At 54.0% G+C, this 23,413-nt stretch overlaps 2 protein-coding genes across 2 annotated transcripts; both read left to right on the forward strand.

The window, feature by feature from the left end:
- The first annotated feature begins 979 nt into the window (after nucleotides 1-979).
- PEX11A (peroxisomal biogenesis factor 11 alpha) lies at nucleotides 980-3,774 on the forward strand. Its single transcript, XM_024207211.2, has 2 exons — nucleotides 980-1,163; nucleotides 2,091-3,774. Exons 1-2 carry the CDS (start codon nucleotides 998-1,000, stop codon nucleotides 2,657-2,659), a joined length of 735 nt encoding a protein of 244 aa, XP_024062979.1. The 5' UTR covers nucleotides 980-997; the 3' UTR covers nucleotides 2,660-3,774.
- A 3,541-nt stretch (nucleotides 3,775-7,315) lies between these two features.
- PLIN1 (perilipin 1) lies at nucleotides 7,316-23,076 on the forward strand. The gene is made up of 9 exons (XM_026648333.2): nucleotides 7,316-7,404; nucleotides 8,489-8,547; nucleotides 10,178-10,376; nucleotides 11,813-11,895; nucleotides 12,505-12,769; nucleotides 13,926-14,107; nucleotides 16,184-16,339; nucleotides 18,051-18,296; nucleotides 21,734-23,076. The coding sequence occupies exons 2-9, from the start codon at nucleotides 8,500-8,502 to the stop codon at nucleotides 22,136-22,138; spliced, it is 1,584 nt and encodes a 527-aa protein (XP_026504118.1). The 5' UTR covers nucleotides 7,316-7,404; nucleotides 8,489-8,499; the 3' UTR covers nucleotides 22,139-23,076.
- The last annotated feature ends 337 nt before the right edge of the window (nucleotides 23,077-23,413 follow it).

The following is a 23,413-nucleotide window of genomic DNA, read 5'->3' on the forward strand; positions in this document are numbered from 1 at the left end:
TCCCCCAGTCAGTGCTGACCCCGGCGCGGTGCCGGGGTGCTGGGTGGGGCACGCTCCCCCAGTCAGTGCTGACCCCAACACGGTGCTGGGGGTGCTCTGCTGTGAGGCTCAGTAGGGGGCATGCTCCCCCAGTCAGTGCTGACCCCAGTGCGGTGCCGGGGTTCTATACTGTAGGGAGCTATCAGCCTTTGGATGAAAAGTAAACGTCAGGTCCTTGCTTCCTGTGGCTATTACTGATCTCTGAGCACTTTCCCCAGGTGGGGGGGGGGTGTTTGCCCCAATGGCCTGCCACCGTCCGTCTCAAGTTACTTGATTGTTCCTCTGTAAACTCCCCCCAGTTTCAATTCAATTTCTTTACTCATTTGTGTCTTTCTCCTTTGTAAGCTACTAGATTCAATTGGAGGCATTGATTTTTCACTTCCAATTCTAAATTGTGCAATGTTAGTGTGTGCTCACACAGCTCCTGTGATCCACCCCAAAGCTGGCTGGGTTTCAGCAGTGGGTTAGGTGATTTATGAAGCTTTACCCCTTTTATGGGGTATCTCCATATTCTACCCATTCCAGTGGGTATGTATTGCTGCTTAGTGATTGCTGGGGCCACAATACAAATAACAGACTCTGGAAAAAAAAAATTCTAATGATCTGCATCTTGTTCCGTCAGGGAAACTGGCTTTGTCCCTTCATAGACCCAGAGCCTTGCTGTAAGCTAGCATTTTTGCAGTATTTGCCTGTGGATGTTTCAGGCAGTATTCATTTGCATTGCCAAATGTGCCCAACAAAACCCTCTATTGGCTGCTTGCTGCTCAGATGCATGGTCTCCCATTGTCATGTTCACGCTGCATTTGCATTGCTTCTTACACTTCATGTCATAAAGTGCTGACCCTAAGAAGTAATATCATGTGATCTTTATACCTCTCGGTGCTGTTGCATGGGTATGGTCCATAGGGAGTCCCTAACTTGGGAAGAAATTGTTCCTTTCTCCCCCTCCCAAAAATGAATGGTCCTTGTGTCTCCTGTCAACCATTTTCCTCATTTTTTCCATTCCAGAGCCATTCAACACACATGCATGTTGCTTAGCTATTTATTAGAGCGTAAGGCTGACAAAGAGATGGTGATAATGAAGCTCAAGAAGTTGGAATCTAGCATGCGCTCTGGCCGTAAATGTAAGTACCCCATATCCGGAGGGATGGTCCCTGTTCGTATTGCTTATTCCAGCTAAGCAGATGCCAGTTGTGCCAGCTCTTAAGTAGTTAAATTACCATGCAGCCTTGGATCACAGGACCTCATTTTGCGTAGTCATGGAATAGTAGATACACCCTCCACCCCCAGAATTACACTCACTTTATTACCTGCTGTGTTGTATGGTTAGTATTGCTCAAAATACACATGGTGGAGTCAATGCTGTGGAGTAAGTGAAAGCAGACTTGTTGTAATCGGTGCTGTGAACTGAAATATGACACCTGCGGGCAGGGAACTAGCTGTAGCATAATTCCCCTAAAAATGTGCAGCTGAGAAAAGGCGTTGTTCTGAGTTGGTCAGACTGAATCATTAGCCCTCAAGAATAATTTAGAAAGGGTGTAGCTCAGAGGTGCAATGGGACTGGTACACTAGCACCTTCCTTCCAGAAAGCTGGGTTAAATCCTCTTCAGGTTACAGCAGAGTGTCTGTCTGTATCACTCTCTCACTTACACCTTAGAACTTAGCGTGATCGATAGTTCCTGTTCAGAAGAGACCCCAGAATGGGACTGGAGTAGTGGAGGGTGTTCTAGGTCACGACGGACAGGCGGGCATTGGCAGAGCTGTGTGGATGTCCCAGGACTGGAATGGCAGGGGATGCTGGCAAATATTGAGGTGCATCAACGAAACTATATGGGGGAAGCTTGCATCGTATCTGTCTACTATACACGGCTCTACTATTGCCAGCCTCTCACTTCTGCAAATATAAAGTTATCCTCAAATGAAAAGACAATATTTAAATATACAAGGCCCAGAAGACCAATTAGTTGTTGAAAAGCAGAACTGGATGGCAGCCTGCAGAGTGGCAGCCTACAGGGAGTGAGCCATGCTAACTTCTCTGGGTTCTCTTGCAGTGTTCAGACTGGGCAACATGGTGCATGCCATGGTAGCAGCCAGGAGAACTACCCAGCTACCAGACCTGGTGCCCCGTCTCTGCCTGACAGCCTCCAACCTCAGCCGTGTCCTGTATTTCATCTGTGACACAGTCCTGTGGGTGAAGAGTGTTGGACTCATCCCTGACATTGACAAGCAGAAGTGGCGGAATTGGGCTACCAAATGCTATTACTATTCACTGCTGATGAATTTGACCAGGGATTTGTATGAGATCTCCTGGCGGATGGAACAGGAGGCTCAAAGGGAGAAGGCAAGGAAGGAGAACTCTTCTCATTGTGATGAACAAGATCAGGATCTGTTCAGTTTCCATGCAGGTGGGTTGCAGCCTTTTCTCCTACTGTACCACACCCTGAGGAAACACCCTCCCTTGTTGCTAGACACAATGAAGAACCTTTGCGATCTCTCTAGTCCTTTGGACCAGCTGGGAATCTACAAAACCAACCCAGGAGTTATTGGGCTCTGTGGCCTCCTCTCATCCCTGGTGGGGATCCTCACAGTGGCAAGTCCACTTATGAAGCTGAAGCACTGATCTGAGAGCATCACATACGGTGAACTGGCAGGTTTGCTTCCCTGACAGTTTTCATTCCCAGGATGGTATTTTAAAAATGAACACATTTGACAATCACTCTTCATATGTGGTTTGTTCTCTGGAGGAGTCAGCTTTACTTCCTCCTTCTCCTTCCTGATCTCCTCTCAGGTGAGGAGCTGCTGTGTGCTGTGACATACTACATGATGGAGAAGAACGGTGAAGAGGCTGAGCAAGGACTGAGCAAAACATCCCTGAAGAATATTGTGAAACATGGAAATCAAGACTTTACAAATTGCTGCTAGTTAAGGACATGTTGCTGTCTCCTGTATTTGAATATAGACATGTGGAATAGCTGCATAGGCAACTAAAATTATATAAAAAGCCATAAGTAGTGGTGCTGACACTGGAAAGGCAGAATTCACCAATGGGGGTTAATACAATCATTTGTCTGTCTTGAATACATTCAAGCATGTTGGTACCAGGAAGGCTTTGGGAACTGTAGTTCAAATGGCCTGGATTAAAACGTGAGTTCTGTGAGGGGATGGATGATGCCAGGGGACCGGTAATTGGATATATGGAGCTTTTCATCTCTAGGCAGTGGTTCAAATCCAGCCCAGGCTGGTAGTAACTGAAGAGTGCTACTGTTTGGTGATATAGTGGCCACCATTGAATATGTATTGGCGGGACTAGATCCAGTTCCTAGTGAATAGATGTCTATATCCCAGAAACCACCACCCCATCTGCCCTCCTTGTTGACAATACAAGGCCAAGGATTGCTTGGGCCATGGAATCTGAATTCTTCTCTAGAAGGGTCCTTCCAGGTCATGGTTAGGTACACTGTCTTTTTCCAGTGTATGGGGGTAGCTTACTGCAGTGCTGCTCGCGCTGGGGATAAGCAAAGGATTTCAGTCTCCATGATTGCTGATCTGGCACCATTCACCAGCACTAGTCTTCCGCCAAATACACACACCAAACCCTTGCAATCCCAGGAGGGTGATAATTTCTGTACTCTCTGAAGCAGCTTTTGCACTGATATTGCTTTAGTTTTGCTGAAAGTTTTCAAATATCAGATTTAAATCCTCCTGCTATTGAGAGAAACCTGCCCCAAGGCACCTGGTGAGTGCGCTGAAATGCCGGGGGTATTGTCAGAAAAGGGAATTTACACTCTTGGACTGGGATGAGCTTGCTGATGCCAAATTCCTTTGATCAGCACCTGCAAGAAGAGAATCCTTTTATCTGACCCTCTCTAGAGTCCACCCCATCATGGCCACCTGCTTGGATAAGGACATGTGGTTTTCTCATATGTCACCTCTCTGTTTGGGTGGGATCTACCACTCTAATGTCCCTTTCGTTCTCCCAGCCATCTAGGTAGAATGTTGCTTTGAATTATTACACAGGTTATGGGAGAAAATACTGTCTAATTTTCTAATGTGTATGATGTGTGTTGTTTGACATCCTTTTGGGTGAGGGGGACTGACTTTACAGACATGCCACGTTTCTACAGGAGCTGAGCCACAGATGCTAATGAATCTACTTGTGATGCAAGAGCCAAAACAATCCCTTCTCTGGATCTGAGCCTGATCTGTGATCTCTGCTCACCACCAATGCAGAGACTTCACCCCTCCCCACAGCTGGGAGGGCAGGGTGGCGAGTTTACAAACTCCCAGTAGTTTTCTGGTACAGAGGGACTGTGGAAGGGCCGGCCTAGTCACACTGACTCCAGGTGAGACAGCCTAAGAGTGAAAAAACTCTCCTGTGCGGAGAAGGGGGATAAGTGAGGAAAGGTTTTCAGGCTGGCTGGCCTCTTCAAAGCCTTCCCCCACCAGGGGCTGACCTGTAACACCACCACCTGGGTCTGACAAGGATGCTTAGGCTTCCAGGCTCACTGCTATGGGATTCCAACAGGCCTGTCTTAGTCCTTTGCTTAGGCAGGTCACTGGATTTTAGAAGCTAATACTTGCGATTCCCCCTGTGAGCTGGAAGCTATGGGTTTAATTTATTTAATTTAGCTTAATCTAACTAAAGCTGGAGAATCAACCAAAAGGAGAGAATTCTTTAGGCCAGCCTCCTCAGGCTCCTGGAATAAGGGCGGCGGCTGCTGCTGTACATTGTCTAGGGAAACACAACTAATAAACTGAAGCTGAGTTTGAATCTGTGTCTGTTTCAGGGTTCTGTGCAGAGGAGGTGGCTGAAGGTGGAATCAGCAGAGATGCTCTGCCTGTGTGTGCAGCTGGATTACAGACATTTCCTCTTAGGAGCACTGGGAAGGGGGAAGCTCAGCCACCCTCCTCACGATTGAAATGAGCATGATTTCATTTAGAAAGGAGGTGGGGGAGCAAATATGCCTCCAGGCGCTTGACATCTTGGGTATCGAAATGCACCAAGGCAAATTCTGTGAGAGGGTCTATGTGAAATGGAAATAGATCTGACCTACTGCCACTGAGCAGGTCCTGAGGGCCGGAGGCCTTCTGTCCAACACAGGCAGCACTACTGTCATCAACGGGTGCTTAGTATCTTCTGTGTATACGCTACCCTTCTCCCAGACGGGTGGGTCCCAGAGTTCTAGGGTGAACTGCAGCAGCTGTTTAATAACGCATAACCATTTAGGACTGGGAATGAAGAATAACTTTGCCAATTGAAATGGGAGATGGGGCACAGTGTAATAATTAAAACTGGGCCTTAAGTGGGCCCTGGGTGCTAACACAAGAGTGACAAACAGCTTGAAAATGGCACCTCCAGCAGCATGGTGCCCTTGAACAACGTCCAAGGCATTGAGTTCAGTGCTGATTTAGAAAGAAAGTTTCTTCCATGACTGCATCACCAGCAGCCACGTGCCCCTTGAAAAATTTTACAATATCCATGATCCCTGTGTCTCCTGAGATCTGGCTCAACCCCTTTCCCCTGTAATAGCAGACTTAGAGATGCTAAGCTCCTAAAGGCTCCAGCTCTCTGATCCTAGTTGGTTATGTGAGCTTTAGCCATAGTCAGCAGAAGTAGAGATGTTTCCTGTGCCATGGACAGAGCATGCCTGGCTAGCTGGAGAGGGACAGTGGTCTGAGAACAGATAGGTGGATGGGGATGTTTTGATGAAGCCGTTGTGCTGCAGCGGGGCTGGGATGGACAGAGGGCCAGGACAGTGCTGGGGTGGCCTTTTCCCTGCAGTAGGGTGGAGAGGGATATGAAATGAAAGACATTTAGCAGGGCAGAGGTTGTGTTGTGTCTTAATTCCCGCTAAGGCCAACAGGGAGGGAGGCTCAGCCACATGCTTCCCCGTCCTGTTCAGGTCAGTTGTTCTTTTACTTAAGGCTAGCAAGATCCAGCAGGAAGCCCATTGCCAAATACATGAGCTGCAGCTCTGGAGCAGCTGCTGCCCTTTGCCCTGCTGTCTGGAGAGCCATGACTCATCACGGGGATGGCCTGGAAAGTTTACACAGGGTTATGCTGCCTTTCCCTTTTCACCTCCATGGGGTGCGGAGCTCAGCCAGGAAGGTAGAAGTGCCAGCCTCATGCAGCTTGAGGTGTGCGTGTGGGGGCAGGTTGCTTCCTGTGCGCTCTACCACCTTTAGCATGGGGAATATGTCTTCCCGAAGGCTCAGCCTCTGATTTCCCCCATACCCCTGTCTGCCTGGGAATATCTTTGCTAGGAACTTGCTCCCCATACTCTCAAACCAGGGTGAGTGGGTGGGTCAGCAGGGTCTGTGTATGTGTCTGATTCCCACCTCCCTCATTCTCCAGCTTGAGGGAGGCTGTGAAACTCTGGGTATTCAAGGACCTGCACCGTCATGCCCCATCTGCTGGGCTGGGGGAGCTGGAAGCATGAAGCAGCCACTCAGCAAATAGAGGGCTTTCTACTATGGTGGCAAGGGGCCTCCCCTGCCCATCTGCTGCTGGCTGTTTTAAGACACCCCAGCATCATGTCTGCAAACAACCAGTATCTTTCAGCCCTTGCTGACCCCTGGATTCCTCCCTCCCATTAAGTACCTCTGGGCTTCTCACCTCACTAGGGCCCTTTGCATTATTTCTCTGTCCTCTGGCATTCACCACTCCTTCCGACTCAGTCTCTCTGAATTGTACTGATGTGCCACTTCCAACTGAAGTTAAATAAATCCAGTCATAACCGTGATCTCTGTGCTCCCCACTAACCCCCTCTCCCAACTCAATAATCTCTTTTATCTTTCTCCTTTGTAGCCTGTTTTCAATCCACACAGCAGTGTCTTTGTCCAATGAACTAAGTTTTCAAGTAAGATTTTGTGAGCTACGGTTTCAGTCCCAAATATGTGAGCCCTACTGCACTCCATCCATCCACCAACATTGTCACCCTGCCAGCGAGAGCTTTCTTATTCTTCCTGACTGCCCCCAGGCTGCCTATTGCTCATGGTTCCATTCTAGGTGTTAATGTCGAGGGATTTTTCTCTCCCCGTTTGTTACGTTGTTTTGGCAGGGTCGGGTTAGATGCAGGTCCTGTGTCTCAGTTCCTAGGATCTGCAATGAGAAGGGGGGGGGGGCATTTTCCAGACTGGTCATGCAATCATCTGTTTTGAATTTGATATGGCCGAGGGAGCCATTCATCATGTTACCACAGCAACTTGCAGACTCCTTGACCCGTGCAGCTGGGAGGTGGGGCTTTGCGGTGGTACTGTCTGGGGTAAGATGCATCTTTGTCAGAGTATCTGCTCTGTGGCTAGCACAACCGGACGCTCTCAGCTCCTGGCACCCTGCTGATGACAGCGTCTGACTGCTGCTCCGTGAGTACCCAACAGCAGGCAAATGCCTAGTGTACAGTCTCCCTAATGCTAGGGAGGGGAGGGGCAGGGAACAGCTGGCGAAGCAGTTCTGCTTAATGGTTCTGCATTTAATCGGCTGGGAAAGAAGGAATCTGTGCTGGAAGTGGCAATAGGGGATGTCAGAAGGGGTGCCCCTGAGGTGGCATTAGGGTTTTGGAGGTTGAAATAGGCTCCTTCCTGAGATGGCTTTGAGATGCATTGGCCACAGTGGATGGAGCAGGCATTGTGCTGTTGCAATGCATTGGACATGGCAATGAGGTGTCTTGGAATCTGTATCTGAACTAGCACTGAGCTGTGCTCCTGAGTAGGTGGAGTGTGTCTGCCGCCTGCGCGCTCCAGAGCTGGCTCGGTGTGAGTGGATTGTGCTCTTTCACTCTTGAGCTCTGCCAATGCTCCTTCATCCTGACCCACCACGGCACCATCTAATCCAGCCCTGACCATTATCCTCACCTTTGCCAGTGTGCCTCAATCCTGACCTGCTGCATCTCTCGCTACTCTTCTCCTTGGTTCTTTGCACAGTCCTGCTAATGCCCCTGCAGTCCCCACCCCAGTCCTCCACCTCCACCCTGCACAGCTGTACTGCTGCACCTCAATCATGACTCTCAGCACCCCCTGCTATTCATATCCCGAATTCCCACCCCCCAGCTCTGCAATCCAGGAGCCCTGGCTCACAGGACTGTTACTCCAATTTTGGGTTCCCCAGCTTTGCTGATGCCTCTCAACCTCTTCTTTGAGTCCCTGTGTTGCAGGCGCTTTCTTTAGCTGAGGAGGATCATTTGGGACTCTTCTTCGAATCACCAGTTCTGATGCTTAATTGGATAGATGGGTTGCTGTTAAGCAATACCAGGTCTCACCCACCCGAGGCATGTGCTGCCTCAGCATAGCTCTCTGCCCCAGCCAGTCTAGGATGCAAGAGGTCATAATGTACCATACAGCTTGAGACTCCATCAGAGCCACTTGGCTGACTAGAGACTGGCACTGAGACCATTTCCAGCATTGTTTTTCCAGGGAGCTCCTTGACTAGGCTCTGAACTTTGCTTTGCAGACTGATGTATCATGATGGCAGCAAACAGGAGCCAGAAAATGCAGAATGGAAGCACAGAGGTGAGTGTGGGCAAGAGGTGGAGAGGCAAAGACTGCTGTGTCTGAGCAACATCAGACTGGCTTGAGGAGTAGGAGGTTGCTAATGCTGCCAGTGGAGTATTTGATTAAAATATTATGCTGTATTGTGTTCTGTTGAACAAGTCTGCATTGTCTATGCAACAGATCTGTAATTAGAGCAATATACAGTGTCTGCTGGAAGAAAACAATGATAATCTTTAGCAAGATCTGTGTTTTTAAATACTTTCTCTTTAAAAAAAAATCTAAAAAATTCTGACAAAATCTTTGATTCAATCACTATTGTAAATATCAATTAAATTAAACAACATGGTTAGAAAATTGTAGTTACTAAAAACCCCAGCTTCCTCGTCCCCCCAAAAACCAAAGAAGCCCAAAAAATTAAAGTCTAGAAACTCAGTAGTTCAGAGTCCAGAAGCAACCTTAACTCTGACCCTTTAACTGCCTATATATCAACAATCCCTATGCCCAGTGACTGACCTTACCCACTTTTGCAGTATGGACCACAAACCTGCTACCATGCTAAGAATACAGTACAAATGTGAAGAACCAGAGCCATTGAGATGGCCTCAGTGTAGGAGTTATGTGATTGCTAGCCCTGGAAATGCTATCAACTACCATATTTATTGTATGAACAGACCTATAATCAGCTCAGGACATATATGGGCACCAATCCAAATACAGACACTCTCCCCCCCCCCCCCCCCCCCCCCGCCCGCCTGCCCTGGAAATCACTGGAAACCCCAATATCTCCTCTTACTCTGCAACATGCATTCCAGAAACAACACTTGCCTCATAGCTGCCATTCGCCAAGTGTTGATTAGCCCAATCTACCCCATTCCTCCTCCCACACTGAGGTGACTTGGAGAACCTCTCCACTTCGTAATGTCCTGATCAGACTCATGTACTGCACTGGGTGATGGGGGCCAGGGATAAAGGGGCAGAGCCAAGGTGTTTTCACTTAACTAGGAATGTCTATTTTTTTTTAGGGCTTGCTTTGTATGAGCACAATGTTCTAACAGTGCTTTCAGTTCAGAGAGCTCTGTCCAGCTGTAATGTCTTACTGACTGTTGTCTGGGAGTTAAGCATTATTACCCCACACTGCAGAGCCCATGCAAACAAGGTCATGGGCAGAGGCACACAGTGCCCGGCCTTCCAACGTGCTGTCTGTGAGCTGCACGTGGCAGGGCTCTTCTGCAGAGAGTGCTGTCTCTTAAATGGGGCTGTCCTGTGTCTTTACAGATTGTCCCACTCACCTCCTTTCTGCTCTATTCGGGGTCTTATACCTCACCCACCACTATGGTGACAGGGTGTGCTAGAGCCTAAGGATAAGGTCCCAGTGGATGCATGGAGATGAGGGTTAAATAAACACGTCTCTACCCCCCACCCCCAACCCTGATTGCTGCAAAGAAACAAAAGACAAGCCCCCGGGTCCCCTCTCACAGCTGCAGCAGGAGCTGAGACACTGACTGTTGTAGTTGATGGCGGAGACCTGTGTGGCCCTTGCTACATAAATGGTGTCACTGAGATTCCTGCTCCCATATTAGCAAGTGTTTCCTGCAGGGCTCTCTCTTGTGCACGGTCCCCTAACTTGTCCCCTTCTTGCTGAGCCCAGGAGAACGTGCTGCAAAGGGTCTTGCAGCTGCCGGTGGTGAACGCAACCTACGAAAGCCTTCAGAGGACGTACACCAGCACCAAAGAGGTACACCCACTCGTGGCATCGGTGTGTGAGGCCTATGAGAGAGGAGTCAAGGGGGCCAGCTCGCTGGCTGTGTGGAGCATGGAGCCTGTGGTGCGCAGACTGGAGCCTCAGTGTGAGTCTGGATTCTTCCCAGCTGCAGGGGAGTGGGGCATGGGGAGCATGTGGGAACCAGGGACTGTCAGCACATGGGAGCGGCCACAGAGAATCCCCTGCCTGTGGAAGGAAGGCTGCAGTGGAGAGATTCTGACTAGCAGCCAAAGCACAGGATTGGGAGTTGAGAACACCTTGTTCTATGCCTGGCCCTGCCACCAACTCACTCCGTGGCCTGGGGCAAGTTTCGTAACTATCCTGCCTCAGTTTGCGCATGTGACTCTGTCAGCCCTCCCTGTGCTGGGTTAATGAAGGATGAGCAGTGCCCCTACATGTGCTAAACATTTCCCACATAGGCTTAGGTAGGCGGTTGGGCTTCAAGCTTTGCCTGGGCTGGTTTAAGCCCTTTGTTGCTGTGTTATAGACACAGGTCTCCGAGTCAGAGCCCCTCCTCTCTCTAGGACACATCTGGAACATCAGGACCTACCCTGGCCCTCAGAGCAGCGTGTCTGGGCCTGGCAGCTGTGGATTCCCCCGGGCAGACCTGCTAGTAGGGCCTGGCCACCCCTCTAGCCCAGCCTCCCTTCCCAAAGAAAAAGCCCCTGCAGCATCTCCAGAAATGAATTGTGGGAAAGTCAGTGAAGGGTCAAGTCTAGGTCTGTCTGCAGCTCCCAGATCATCCTGATTCCATCCCATGGTGGGGAGGGGGGAGGAAAAGAAAGTGCAAAGTCAGCAGCTCAGCACGAGGCCTGAGTGCTCTGTCTAGCTGGCTCCTTCCCAGCTCTTTCCCAATGCTAACTCCCTGACTGGCTGCGGCCTGCCAAAGCCAGGGCCAGGGAGCGGCAAAGCCCCAGATGCACCCAGCCTCCAGCCAGAGCTCAGTTACTCAATGCCCGCCCTTGCGGCGCTAAGCAGGGAACATGACACAGGCCTGCAGGAGCTGTAGTCTGTTGTGGACTTGGCCACACCCCTTTGATTGTCCCCTCTGACCCATGTGTGTCCTGCACTTCCCCAGGACACAGCAGGTTAGGTGTGGAGCGGGAGGGTGCTGATGCAGCCGCCAGGGGACCGGGCAGAGGGAGGGTAGAATCCGTCAGCACTAGCTCTACTGTATTGCCTGCCTGCACCATCCAAGCACCTCCAAACTCATTCAGCCTGTCGGGGAGGAGGGGCCAGGGCACTGCACTTAAGTCTTCTTCTGAAGCATTGCACTTCCCCCTTCCCACCGCCCCCAGCCTCAGCACCGCTCTAGGGCATTGGGTTTAGTCCTGACTCAGAGAGCAAAGGTGCCCTCTACTGTGCCACCTGCACCCCTCCCTGCAGCACAGTGTCTGCCAGCTTTCTGGTGGGGTATCAGGATCTGCAGTGACACAGAAAAGGGAACCCCCTACTGAGTCATCCACCCCCCTCCATGCAGCACATACCACCATGCTAATATCCAGGCTTTGTCTGGTTCAGTCACAGCTGCCAACATCCTGGCCTGTAGGGGCTTGGATCACCTGGAGGAGAAGATCCCTGCCCTCCAGTACCCAGTGGAGAAAGTAAGTAACGGACCCAACCCCTCTCCCCCATCAGCCTATGGGACCCATCCATTCCTGCCCCCCACCCACCGTGGGACCCATCCATTCTTGCTGCCCCCCCCCCACCCCATGGGACCCATCCATTCCTGGATGTTGCCCACCCCACAAATCTCCTGGGGGAGAGCTCTGTTTTCATGGGACAGTGGGGGCATTGGCTTCATTCCCTGATTCCATGTGGGTGATAACTGGGTGGTGACGGGCTCTTCTGAGGCTAATAGGGCAACATGCTAGGAGCCACTGGTCTCCTCTGGGCCCCCAGAGAGTCATCCACAGCTAGGGGTGAGTGTATGGGGGGCCTAGGGTCATTGCTAAAGCCATGCAGACCAGTGGGGCCATGTCACACCTGCTCAGCTGCCCTGAGAGCATGCTGCTCCCCGTGCCCCTTCCTTTCAGCATCCTTCAACCCAGAGTGAGACCATCTAGGCGCGGATGCTCCTCTCCTGTGCAGCTGCCTCTGAACCATCTACACACAGCCATGCTTTGGGTTCCATTGGTCACTGTATCTTCCCGCAGCAAGATCTGGGTGACTGTCACATGTTGCATGTCTCTTCTCCATCTTGCCTCGTGCAGATTGCATCTGAACTGAAGGGCTCCATCTCCACCCCCATTCAAAGTGCCAGGAGCACCATTGGCAACTCCATAGCTGGCACCTTGGACAGGGTCTTGGGGCTGACTGCTGAGGGTTATGAGCTGACCAAGAGCACAGCAAGAAGCACAGCAGAATACACCTGGAGCAGCCGGGTTAGCCAGATGGCAGCTGCTGGGGTAGATGGAGCCCTGGGACAGCTAGAGAAGCTGGTGGAGTTTCTCCTGCCAGAAGAGGAGCATGAGCCAGGTGACACTGCCTCCTCAATCATTAATGGATGGTGTCACGAGTGGGAGGGGGGCACTGGGTGCTAATGCAGAAGCCTTTCCCTTTGGGGAGACCTGGCCTCAAATCGGATTCACACGAAAATGGCTCGGATGGCCTTTGCCTGGGTCACAGCACAGTGAAGATTGCCCAGTTCAGTGGGTTTGTCAGGCCTCTGCTCAGGAGACGCGCAGGCCTGGGGTAGTGTGTAGAGGGGTGGGAGTTCCAGGTCCGGAGCCTGGGCAGATCTGTGTGAGGGCTCCAGCACCAGGTTAGCAGAGTTTGCTGCCATTCAGGACTGAGGTTCACGGGCAGCTTTTCCAGCCTGTCTGCACTACGGCTGGTTCTGGCCAGGACCGAGGGAGAATGTCCCTTTTGTGCCGTCTTCCCCGCACGCCTGGCGGATGCCTCCGTGGGAACGTGTGAGGATTTATGTGCACTAGGGTAGAGCCTCCTCTCTCTCACCTAATCTGCTCGGGAGATCCCCTGGTGGTGTCCTGAGTAGCAATAGAGAGGGAGCGGTGGCCCTGTGAATACCCTTCTTGGCAGGTTATTGTTTCTTCTTCCTTGTTATGTCCTCAGACACAGTAAATGGCCCAGTGATTCTACCTGTGCGAGGGGCCTCACATGATGGGCCCTTCCAACGCAGGTACGATCTGCCTCCTGCAACCAACCAGTTCTCAGGGCGCCAGCTGCTGAGCTTTCCACAAGGTGGCGCTGTCACCCTAGTCAGATGCCTCCCGCAGATGGAGCCTGAAAGAAGAGAAAAGGGGGCGGGGGGCTGATTATTCCTCAGCAAGGTACAGCACTTGGCTGGGTGGTTGGGGCTGAGGGGAAGGCATGGAGAGCTGAAAAAGGGGCTTCGGAAATGAAAGCCCTAGGGTGCCAGGCGCTGTACAGAGCTGTATGGGGCTTTGCTGCACAGCTGGTGTAGCGGGGCAGTTCCGACGCAGAGACCTGCTCCTGTGCACCACTAGAATTCTGCCCCCAGAGATCCCAGGAGAGCAGTTCCATGCCAAGTCTCCCATGGACAGAGGGTGCAGAGCTGGTCAGGTGAATCCCAGGCCATGTGTGTTGTTCCCACCTCTCCCCATACTGGTTTCATGCCCATTCCCAGTTGGCTCTGCCTCTCTGCCCGTAGATCATGAGCCCACAAGGATGCATGGATCTGAAGTGACGCCCTCCCAGCCAGAGCCTGGCACCTTCACCAGGATCGGTGCTTTGGCCAGCACCATCTCCCACCGCGCCTACCAGCAGACAGCCAGAACCATCCAGCGCACTAGAGCCAGAGGGCAGGAGCTGACCACATGGATTCCAGGCTTGGTGAGTGCCCCCGCCCTGCACTGCATAGCTAAGGGGAACCTGATGCAGTGACTCCTGGGGACCCTGGCAGCAGCTTAGTGCCGGGACTGATCTGCCGTAAAACATGGGAGTAAAACATAGCCCCTTGGATCTATAAAAAGTCCGGCTCGCTGCTGGACCCCAAGCCACACAAACGACAACCAATGTTTAATGGAGGACCTAGACAAAAACAGTGCTTTGGGGCCCCCTGCTGGTTTAGCAGCAGTTACTGCACAATCCCCATCTCCTGAACTATACTGAAGGATGCTAGCACAGAGACAGGGATATTAATATAAGTAATAATACTAAATTATACTAAAAGCCCTTCTCATCTTTGCATCTGTCTATTTCTGTCTCTAAGGCTCTCTGAGTGCTTTACACACCCTAATCAGTTAAGCTCTCAGCAGGGTAGGACGGGGTTTTATCCTCATTTCACTGAGGAGAAACTGAGACACAGTTGCCCAAGTCACCAAGGTCACAGCAAGTTCATGTCAGGAACAGAACCCAGGTGTCCTGCCACCCAACATCCTATTCTAACTGCTGAGGCCCATCCACTACTGCCCTGTCTAGGAGCCAGGCCAGTACATTTCAGGGTCTCATGCTTGGTGGAGAACAGGATACTGGGCATTGCGGCTGTGAATATATTTCTCTTTGCGTGCTCCATGGGAAGAGCCAAGTGGCTCTTTGCCTCATGCTTTGCGGCTAGCTGCTCACTCTCCCTCCAAAGCAGGCAGGGTCCTGGCCCCTTATAATCTCTGTGGCATCAGCGCACACAAGGCCCCCACCAAGCTAGCAGGCTGGATTATTTTTAACTGGCTCTAAATTTAGAATGTTAATTAATGGTCTTGACATAACATCCTTCCCAAAGCAAAAGGCCCCAGCGGAAGCACAGATAAAATCAGGAGTAAAAAGCCCCCCTCCAACCCACCGCTCTGCTCCCCTGGGGTGGGAAACCACCCCCGCCAGAACCCCACAGCCCCCTGCCTTTTTGGGATTTCTTCCCATGTGTGTGTCTATGTCCTCTGACCCTTGGACATCCCGTCACAATTAGAGCCCTGACCCAGAATGGATCCTGCGAGCCACTCATTCTGATTAGAGCTCACAAGCTAAGCAGGGCTGGCCTGGGTTGGCTGGGAGACCTCCAAGGAACATGGAGCTGCTGCAAGGGATTGAGTGACTTGTTAGAGGACTCTCTTGACCACAGTGCCCCAGCGCGACACGAGGGGTGCTGTGCTGCGGGGAGCGGTGTTAGGGGAGAGAATCGGATGGTACCTAACTCCAAGGACTGGGCCACTTGTGGTGATTAAAGATCTAACGTCACTTTTGGAAAGAGTTAGGGTTTTGACCCCTGTGTTCTGGCCAAATTCCATCCAGGGTAATTGCATCTCGACTCGACAAATCCTCCCTGTGGTTTTTAATGGCTCTGGAATTCTGTTTACTTTCTGTCCTAAACTGTTGTGCAGCTTTGTTATGGATCAGTCAAACAGCTGCTGCTTTGCACCCAGACAAGGCAGCATGTCAGTGGTGGGTGAGTGTTCCCTGTGTGTCCCTCAGCTCTATCGCAGGAGGCTGATGGAGGAAATGTTGGCATTTTAACGTATTTATTGCTAGGCTTTCCCCTTAGCGTTCATCTCCTCACTGTAGTACCTGAGCCTGCAAAGCAGCACCAGGCCTAGCCTCGCAGCTCCATCAGCGCTGTCCCCCATGCGCAGGTGGGAACAGGCGTGGCTCGGGGGTGGCTTGCCCAGCATGAAGCACAGTTAGGCCCTCGCATGCCGTGTGTTAGTGCAGCTCCCCCTCCCTTGATGCTGGCCTGAAGGCTAGCTGAGTGCTTTTCTGTGGGAATCTGGAGCCCTGGCGAGGGGCAGTGAACTCTGACTCATCAGCCTTGTGCTGGCCATCATGCATTGCCAGGGTGGGCTGCAGGAACACCTGGATTCGGGAGCCAGTTTCAAGCACAAGGGATGCAGTCATGAAATGCAGCAGCCGCCCCGCTCCATGGTGGCCCTGGTGAAATCCCACCTGTGAGCAGGGGCTCTCTGCTCTCTCTCGCTGCAGGGTGCCGTGGCCAGGCAGAGCACGGCCAAGGCCCAGCAGGTCTTGTATGATGTGCAGAATGCAGCAGCTGGTTGGCTGAGCAAGGAGCAAAGTAAGGAGTCAGAACAGGAGCAAGAGAAGGAGGAGCTGAAGAAAGAAGAAACCAAATCAAGTGAGGTACAGAGAGGGGCACACCTGCTCTGATGGGTCCGCAAGGGAATCTTTACAAAGCCCCCTGCAGGCCCTGTCCAGGGGCCAAGGCAGCAGTTGTGGCCCTTAGTACGGTCAGGGATCAGGTACAGAGGGAAAGCTGAGGCTCAGGGAGGTGGGGGAGGGAAGGGTGTGTGATTCTCCGAAGGCTGTAGAGCAGGGGTCGGCAACCTTTGGCACACGGCTTGCAAGGGTAAGCACCCTGGCAGGCCGGGCTGGTTTGTTTATCTGCCACCTCCACAGGTTCGGCCGATCGCAGCTCCCACTGGCCGCAGTTCGCCGCTCCAGGCCAATGGGAGCTGCGGGAAGGGCAGCCAGTACGTCCTTGGCCCGCGCCGCTTCCAGCAGCTCCCATTGGCCTGGAGCAGCGAACCGCGGCCAGTGGGAGCTGCGATCGGCTGAACCTGCGGACGCGGCAGATAAACAAACTGGCCCGGCCCGCCAGGGTGCTTTACCCTGGCAAGCCGTGTGCCAAAGGTTGCTGACCCCTGCTGTAGAGGGAATCGGTAGCAGAGCTGAGTACAGAACCCATGAGTCCTGGCTCCCAGCCCCCTGCAATAACTGCTAGATAACACTGCCACATAAAGGGAAACAGTTCTATTTAGTAGCCACTGTGATCCCATGGGCCATGCTCCCCGTGCCCCTCTGCCACTTGGTCTTTATTCCCAAGAAACAGGCTTGGTGACCTTGGGCAGCTCTCAAGGGTCCCCTCTGCTTGTGCCCTCCCAGGTGGAGGTGTGGAGATGGCTGTTGCAAGCTGAGGGTTTGGAAGCCCTGGCAGAGGGGCAGGAAGTGAGGGTCTTTAGCCTCCCTCACTTGGTGGAGGCTCTGGAGAGGCTCCTGTCCTCAGCCACTACCCTTGAAAAGGGAGTTGGCAGCCTCCAGGCCTGTCAGATGCAGAGGCCTGGAGTCTCTGGCCTGGCTGAGCTCTGTTTGTTGCAGTGAGGGGTGGGGAGCAGGGGAAGCTGCTCAAACTTCCAGTTTTCGGCCCACAGTCCTAGGGGGCAGTTTAGGCAGCCAGGGCTGGCTGGTGAGTAGGGATGCCCTGCTACACCCCTCTTTGCCCTAGAGGGCACAGGGCCTTGCACTGGGCACAGAGGGGATGGCATAGAGCCACTACTGGTGAAGCTCTGACACCTAGGGATGGGTTCATCTCTGCAGGGGAATCCTTGGGAGGCTAGATCCACCAGCTTCACAGTTGCTTTGTGCTGCCGGACCAGGACCAAGAACCTGGCCCGGAGTTCAAGCTGTGGAAATGGCTGAGTGGAAGCTTTCCCCTAGTAGGAGGTCTGCTGGGACAAGGAAGAAGGGAAGTGCGAGCCCTGCACCTTTGCCCTCCCCACTCTCAGTACAACTAGGGGAGTTGGACAAACATCCACCGGAAACACAGCCTGGAACCAAATAGCTGGGGACGGGGGGAGAGCAGGCTTGTCTTGTCTTTGGAGGCCTGGGGGCTTGGGCGAGGGAGGACAGGATAAAGCCCCAGTGCAAGCTGCTCAGCCCAAGGCCAATGGCACTGGCTCCGAATCATCTGTTCAGTCTTTGGGCTGCTGGGGACTGGGGCACTCAAAGGGAAGGACAGGGCTGCAGGACAGAGATGGTGCCTGGGGCCTGCTGTTCCCCAGCATGGGCTATGCCTGGCACTTACCAGAGCGTCTGGGCGTGTTTCTCTTTGCAGATGGCTGAGGGTGCCAAGACTCCAAGCCTCCTGGGCAGCATGGCCCAGAGCCTACAAACTGCCTATCTCTCCACCATCTCCAACGTGAAGAGGGTCCCCTCTGCTGTTTGGGGGACAGCTGGTGAGCTGCTCCAACTCACCCCCCGCAAGGCAGCTTCCATAGCCAGAGAGAAGGTGGGCACTCTGGGGGATGCCCTACGCAGCGTCACTGGGAGCATGGTGGAGACCCTTTCCCACTACGTGCCGGTGAGTTTATCCCTTCCGCTGAGAGCTCCCCTCTCGCACTGCAGGAGAGAGGGGGATGTGTGAGGGCAGGACATTCTTGGCCAGGATCAGCCCCTTCTGGCCTGGGGTCTGTATCTTCCCCCACCTCTGGCTGGAGCCCCTCCCCCTGTTGGAAATCCTACCAAGGGCTCCTACAGCAGCAGACTCGCTGCCAGTCTGGGGCTCCTTTGGGCCATGTGAGAGATGGCTCCTTCAGCTCAGAATGGAGCAGGGGCCCTCCCTGGGCTTGGGGAAGTGATGGACTCTTGGCTTTGCTTACATGGGCCATGGTTCAGAGGGGTGCCCTGCTGATGCACCCCAGTCTTGGCCGCCTCACACCCAGCTGTGCCAGTGCCCTTCAGTCCTGACCTGAAGCCCCCCTGCTAGTCCAGTCCTTCGCCCTCTTCCACCTGTGAAGCCAAAGTCATGATTGAGGGTCACTGGAGAGCGTTGTCTGGAGCCCCAAAGCAGGGGCTACTGCCAGTCAGCTGTGAGGGGCACAGCCACGTGCTCAGGCACACCCATTAGCTAATGTGGGCCTCTCGGATTGGCTGGCCCAAAAGCCACGTACTGCATGTGGGGTCTGTCCTTCCCAGACGACTGCAGCCAGGCCCCCGGAGCGCTGCTCACGTGGACTGTCCTAGGAAATCCCAGCTGAGAGAGTCTGGGTCTGTGACCAGAAATTCCTGGCAAGGTGAAAGTTCAGGGAGTGACCCACCTCCCTTCCAGCTGATTCCTCCCTCCTGCCCCCCCCCCCGCCTGACCCAGGGCTCTCAGCCCATTAGTCATGTGTCCATGGAGACGCAGACTGCCCCCTGAACCCACTGGGCTCCGCTGCCCACCCTCTGGGGACCTGTCTGGAGTCGAGTTCTCAGCTGCTGGCTTCAGCTGCAGGCTTTTCTGCTTTGTGGGGCGGGAGTGGCCGGGAGCCCCAGCTCCGTGGTGGGTGTAAGGTCTGAGTAGCCTCGAGGATACAGGGCTTTGTGAGGAGTAGAAGAGAGAGATTGGGAGGGGCAGGGAGAGGGGCCCATTGAGGAGCAGGCAGTATTGTCAGATCAGTGTGCTGGTGAATAACGACCCAAGGCCCCCCGAGCAGCTCCCGGTGCAGAGCCCCACTGGGAGGGCTGGTGTCTGGCACCTACGTACCTGGTCAGTGTTTGTGACTGTGTCAGTAATAGTCCATGGACAAGGCGGTCCCCTGCATGCAGAGGTCCCCCGGAATGGGTTGCTTTCCAGTGGGGGCCTGGGGTCCCATCTTTCTCCAGTGTGCACTATACTTACGACTCAAAATGCCACTGGGTGGGAGGGAGGAGGATCGGGGGAGGTGCCCTCGCCTGGTGCCAGGGGACGCTTTGCAGTCTCCTCCTGGCGCTCTTTCTGCAGAGTGAAGGGAGCAGGTGCCTGGCAGGGAGGGGCCACCTCTGCAGAGTGGTGGTATGGGGAGGTGGGTTCTTGCAAACACAAGCCCAGCGAGAGTACAGACACCTCCTTACGTCGGTCCCAGTAGCTGCTGGGAATCCAGCCAGAACTGCCTCCTTGTCGACAGACCCCTTGGGCTGGCTCAGCAGTCAGGAAAAGCCTCAGTGCCTTGATGTCACCCCCCGAGCACTGCTCTCCATGGCGTCTCACCCTGACTCTTCCTGTCACGTTGAGGTACCTGGCTCTGGGTCCCTGCGCCCACGGCTGCAGCACTTGCTGTCCTGGGACCGGTCACAGACCCAGCTCCTCATACCCTTCCGGACAGCTCGGCAGCCTGGCTTGGGGCGGAGAAGCCAACATGGCAAAGGGGACCAGCCCCAGCATTGAACCAGTCACCCTGCTGTGTCTGGTGCCTGGGCCAGACTCCACTTGGGAGTCCAGGCAGCAGCCATCCTCCCTGCACGTTACAGGGCAGATCCTGGCTGGGGATGGAGTAGGGCTGGGTCTAGGGGCCAACCTGGTCCTGTCTTTGGGAGGCTTTACTTGTGCACTTCCCCATCCCCAAGCAGCCTTGGCCCTCTGTCTTTGAGCACATGAGCGAGGTGGGGAACCCTCAGCCCCCTTGGGTCTCCACCCCTGAGGCCAGGGGGCCTTTGGAAAAGCCTTGCAGTGAAAATCCCAGAAGCAGCCGAGACCAGAACAGCCTAATACATCCTTCATCTGGACAGGGAGAGACAACCCAAGCTAAGGGGCCTGAACCTGGGCTCCGGTGCCCACGTGGCTGGAGAGACAAGTCAGAATCAACCATTTAGAGAAGCTAGCTGTGCTCCTCTAGCATCTCCCAGCCGCTGCAGCAGCCTGTCCCCTGGCTACTGAGCAGGGCTGGAGGGGAGCAGGGCTGGTCCCCTGGAGCCTTGGGCCTGAGGAGGGAAGAGTCCCCTGGAGCCTGAGGGGGAGGGGTGGATTAGCTGCAGGTCCCTTGGAGCCTGAGCAGAGCCTGGGGGCAGGTCTGGGCCCAGCAGCACTGCAGTATCTCCAGACCTGAGTTGGTCCTGAGGGCCACCGTGGGCCCTTTGGCCAGTGCGCCGCTCTCCCTTTGGTATGCTGTCCCAGGACGAGCAGAGTGACCTCCTAGGCTGGGAGCAGCCACTTGTAGGGAGGGGGCAGGGAGGCTGCTTGGCTCCAATCTGAAGCAGGAATGTGTGGGATGAGGAGGGGGAGCTAACCCCACAAGGTCCCCCCCACTGAGCAGAGAATGAGTCTGGTGCGGCTGGTCCTGCTGCTCCGTCTCCTGCAGGGGAAGCAGGGAGGATGCTGAAGGCCAGGGAGGGCGTCTGCGGGGGCCATGCTTTGCAGTCTTGGCATTCCTTACCCCCCAAGGCCACTGCGCCAGCTCCCCAGCCCCCTCCTAGCCCTTTTATTCCTGCCAGGTTGGGTTGAACTCGGTGTATAAGAGCTGCAGTGACGCCTCCTCATCCCGGCCCAGTGCGTGGGGATTTAGCTAAAGGGATTAATTCCCTCTGGGCAGCATGGTCCAGATGGAGGCCTCTTTGGCCTGAGGCTCATGCAGCCCCCTCACACTCTGCACCCACCGAGGGGACGGGGAGGCTGGGCCTCACAGAGCAGGGCTGCGGGGCGGGTTTCCTCCCCCTCTCTGGGAATGAACAGTGGGGAAGGAAGGCAGAGGATGGAGGGCCAGTCATGCCCTTCCTCTGTTTATTTCCATAGCATCTTCCTGCACATGCCGCACCATTGAAATGCAGCCACCTCTGGGGTGGGGACAGTGCGGCAGTGGATTCTGTCCAGACGTGGGGGCAAACGGCAACTCTTTTGATAAGTGTCGGGGGCTCCTTTAGTTATGGTGCAGAGCAGACAGGAGCTAAGTGCAGTTTCCTCAGTACTCAGATGTCCCTCTGGCAGCCATTGGCCAAGGGGCAGGGCGGTGCTTCAGGCCACCCATAGGCAGGCGGGGTGTTAACACGTGTTCTCTCGCTGTTCAGCTCCCCAGGCTGCTGGCAAAGAAAGAGGAGCCGGCGCATGAGAATGAGCCCCCTCCTGAGCCACAACGAAGTCGGGAGGGCTCCAGGCCTGTGGCTCCCCCATCCCCGGAGAAATCCCAGTTGCGAGGAGACTGGCGAGCCAACCGAGCTCACCATCCCCTCTCCTTCCTGGGGCTGGAGGATCCCTTCTTCCTGCAGCCGAGTTCCATCCAGCGCCAGGCTCCACAGCGGAGTCCAACCTTCGAGCCCGACTACCCCCTGTCCCGCAAATCCGCCTTCTCCCCCTACAGGGAGGGGATCAGCACCAGGAGGGTGAGCAAAAATTCATACCGCTACAGCCCGGAGCCTGTGTACACCAGAGCTAACTATAGCAACCTCTACACCATGGCCTTCAAGAAGGACTGAGCGGGGGCGGGGGCCGGAGCTCACTCACTCCCTGCTTCACACATGCCAGCCTGCACCTGCCGCGCTTAGCACCTTGTCGAGCATCATGCTGTTGGTTTCAGTATTAGGACCCTCAGGAGTTAATCTCAAAGCAGTGCTCCTTCTGCACAGCCCCAGCACAGACAAGGGGACAGGGACGGGGACTTACCTTCACCTCTGGCACCAGGGTCAAGTGCAGCTTGAGGCCAGGAGTGAAATGAGTTTGACGGTCCCAGCTCATTCCCTTTCCCAGCAGGTCGGGGGCGTTCAGGCCTGTTTCTGTGTGTCTGCCCGGAGGGGAGCTGGCACAGAGACTGACTTGAGGCCCTGCTTAGTGGGGAGGCCTGCCGTGCAGTATTACTATGGCCATGGGGGGAAAGCGAGGGCAGGGTTGCAGTTTGTGTCATGTCCATCCCTCCAAAGTGACCCCACAGAGAAAGAAATGGGGTTGTGCCCTGTTGGCTTCTTTCTAAAGAGAGGTCAGAGAGAGCCCTCCATCCCTAATTCTGCTGGTATTTTACAGCAGCCATATCAGAAATGTCAGGGCTGGTCTGTGCTGGTTTTACCAGGGGAGCCACTGGGGTTTTTGTATTATCCTGGGCGTCTTCTCAGCCCTCAGTTGAAGGGACAAAGTGCTGAATCCTTAGCAAAGATGGCCTTTCTCCACCAGGTTCACTGGTCCTTGTAGTTGCATGGCTTGCAATATGTGTCATTCTGGGTTGCTTTTTTCCCCCAAACTGCCTTGTGAGGTAGATGGAATAAGCAAGCCCTAGTGTGGGGCAGGGGCCAATTTCTGGTCCCCTCTTGCCTGTGATGGGTTGAACGGCAGCGACACAGTAAGAGAGCATTTCCTGAATGGGAATGTGAGGACATGAAGCAGGAAAATGAAGGAAGAAGCAGGCTCTAATGTGATGGAGCAGAGACGGGAGAGGGAGCAGAGAGAAGGAGGGGGAAGAGGGAGCAGAGAAGAGAGGGAAAGGAAAGCAGGAAAGGGCAGGAGCTGGAAGGCCATGTTGCTTATGGCTGGGCCTTGCTCAGTAGGGCTTATTGGGCATGTACCCTGTGTGGGCAGCAGCTGAGGTGGAGACTTGTCTTTGCACTGTAGGCTGGGGGAGCTGAGTTCTGCTGCAGACCAGCCCCGCTCCTTCCAGGGCCATCAGACAGCAGCTTTATAAATGTCTGAGGGGGGGAACGTGGCTTCCCATCCTCATTCCTTCCCACCCCTACCCCACGCAGGCCAATCCTTCCTCTGGCCTA

The sequence above is a fragment of the Terrapene carolina genome, unplaced genomic scaffold (genome assembly GCF_002925995.2).
Source record: "Terrapene carolina triunguis isolate 2854851 unplaced genomic scaffold, T_m_triunguis-2.0 Scaffold67, whole genome shotgun sequence".
Classification (NCBI taxonomy): Eukaryota; Metazoa; Chordata; order Testudines; family Emydidae; genus Terrapene; species Terrapene triunguis.

Excerpts from the sequence above, each read along its gene's own strand:
- PEX11A (XM_024207211.2), top strand. The coding sequence starts at position 998 with ATGGTCCTTGTGTCTCCTGTCAACCATTTTCCTCATTTTTTCCATTCC. Across the intron at positions 1,164-2,090 it reads CATGCGCTCTGGCCGTAAAT|TGTTCAGACTGGGCAACATG; the intron begins GTAAGTACCCCA and ends GTTCTCTTGCAG.
- PLIN1 (XM_026648333.2), top strand. The coding sequence starts at position 8,500 with ATGATGGCAGCAAACAGGAGCCAGAAAATGCAGAATGGAAGCACAGAG. Across the intron at positions 11,896-12,504 it reads TCCAGTACCCAGTGGAGAAA|ATTGCATCTGAACTGAAGGG; the intron begins GTAAGTAACGGA and ends TGCCTCGTGCAG. Across the intron at positions 16,340-18,050 it reads AAGAAACCAAATCAAGTGAG|ATGGCTGAGGGTGCCAAGAC; the intron begins GTACAGAGAGGG and ends TTCTCTTTGCAG.